This window comes from Lupinus angustifolius, chromosome LG01, assembly GCF_001865875.1.
Source record: "Lupinus angustifolius cultivar Tanjil chromosome LG01, LupAngTanjil_v1.0, whole genome shotgun sequence".
NCBI lineage: Eukaryota > Viridiplantae > Streptophyta > Magnoliopsida > Fabales > Fabaceae > Lupinus > Lupinus angustifolius.
Genome location: NC_032009.1, coordinates 9,714,540 through 9,716,421, shown reverse-complemented (window position 1 = coordinate 9,716,421; position 1,882 = coordinate 9,714,540). Strand labels below are relative to the sequence as shown.

The 1,882-nt window shown below is 29.9% G+C and overlaps 1 protein-coding gene across 1 annotated transcript; it reads left to right on the top strand.

Annotated features, from left to right (window-relative positions):
* LOC109342303 (arabinogalactan peptide 23-like) lies at window positions 1,061-1,545 on the top strand. The gene has a single exon (XM_019580315.1). The coding sequence runs from the start codon at window positions 1,131-1,133 to the stop codon at window positions 1,314-1,316; it is 186 nt and encodes a 61-aa protein (XP_019435860.1). The 5' UTR covers window positions 1,061-1,130; the 3' UTR covers window positions 1,317-1,545.

Below are 1,882 nucleotides of genomic sequence, written 5' to 3'. Positions count from 1 at the left end.
ATTTTGTCAATATAGAGATAATTTAAATCACAATGCTTAATAATATGAATGTGAGTACTAACATCATACTCATTTTTATTCACAGGCTAAGAATACAAGTTGGGGTATTATTACAACCTGAGAACAAAAATGTAGGTGAGTGTACTATAGAGACTTAGGGAACAAGAATAAAAAACACCATTCATCCAAATTCAAGAAACAAATTAAGGTGGAACTTGGAAACAATATTAATAATTCACAATTCATCCAAATTCAAGATAAATTCAATTTATCCAATTCTTTCATGAGAATAATGTATCTCCTTATATCAGAAGATAATTTATCTCCTCTAGCTAGTAAAAGTGACATGTGTGTAAAAAAATATTTTTATAGAAAATGATGAAACATGACACATGTCATGATTTTACTGGCAGGAGGAGATAACTTATATCCTTATACCAGGAGATACTCAATTCCCTTCTCTCATTTACGCTATAGATTTAAATTGATATAATTAATTATATAATTTTAATAATAAATAAATTCATAACCATCGATTATATACCATGGTATTCAACTCGGTCAATATCCAATTCATCTAAATATACAAAAACAATATTCCACTATAAATGATTCTGAAAGATGATTGGAACCATCGAACAGTGCAATAACGAGAAAGTAAAAAAAATTAAGATAAAAAATTATTGTTAAAAATATGATTTTGAAAAAGTAATTTTTGAAAAATATTATTTACTAAATACTTTCTTGAAGAAATGTTTTTTTTTTTTCGATATTTAATTTTTTAAAGTTATTTTCGTTCCAATTGAAACAAATAATAAATAGATTGAATATTTATTCATTCCTTAGTTAATGGCTGAATTAAACTTCATTGGTCAAATTTGATTAACGATAAATTAAATAATTTTAAATGTAATTTATTATATTTTATATAAGTTAACAATAACTTTCCATTCATTTCCAATAAAATTCCTAATATAAAATCCATCAATTTACTACCCGACACCTACTCCCCCTTTATAAAACCTTCTCATTCTCAACCTTCCTATTTTCTCTCATTCAGAACAATCTCACATCAGGCAAATCCACATATATTTTCGGTAAAACTTCTTTCCAACAAGTCCAATTTGGCCATGGAGATGAAAAGGGTTGCTTGTACCCTTCTCTTTGCTGCTGCTGCTGTCAGCGCCGTCGTTGCCGCTGACGGCCACCACGACAAACACGCCCCAGCACCAGCACCAGCCAGTGATGCTTCCGCTCTTGGTTCCTTCATTGGTGCCTCCCTCCTCTCCTTCGTTGCATACTACATGCAGTTCTAAACAATAACAAATATGTATGTGATTTGTAAAGGGGTGATCATATGTGGAAGCAGTTGTTAAATGCTAGTTCCACCAAAAATTAAATGGACAAGGAATGGATATTTCTATAGTCCTCCTTTATTTTCTTTTCACTTTGTTTTGGTCTATTTCGCTAGAAAATCTATCATGTTATTTTCTGTCCAAAATTAAATGTACTCAAGGAATGATTACATTATACTATTTCTGTTTTTCTTGTTCGGTTTATTTTGTTCTCTATTTGTCTTGTTTCATTCAATTACAATTGCATTATGTGTACACAGGACCTTTAATTTGAATCTTGCGATTGAATAAACTAATCTGAAACTTTGTCAACTTATAATTAAATTATAAGAATTCAACCTAAAAAAAGTCATTCACATGATATTGATGTATCTAAATATAACCAGCTACAATATTGCCAGGAGACAGAACTACAATGTCTTGTATCTCAAGCAACTAACCAATTAAGCATGGATCTGCGTCTAGCCTACTTCTATATTGATTCATAAAGGATGTAGCTGAATTCAATTAGCTTATATATATTCATA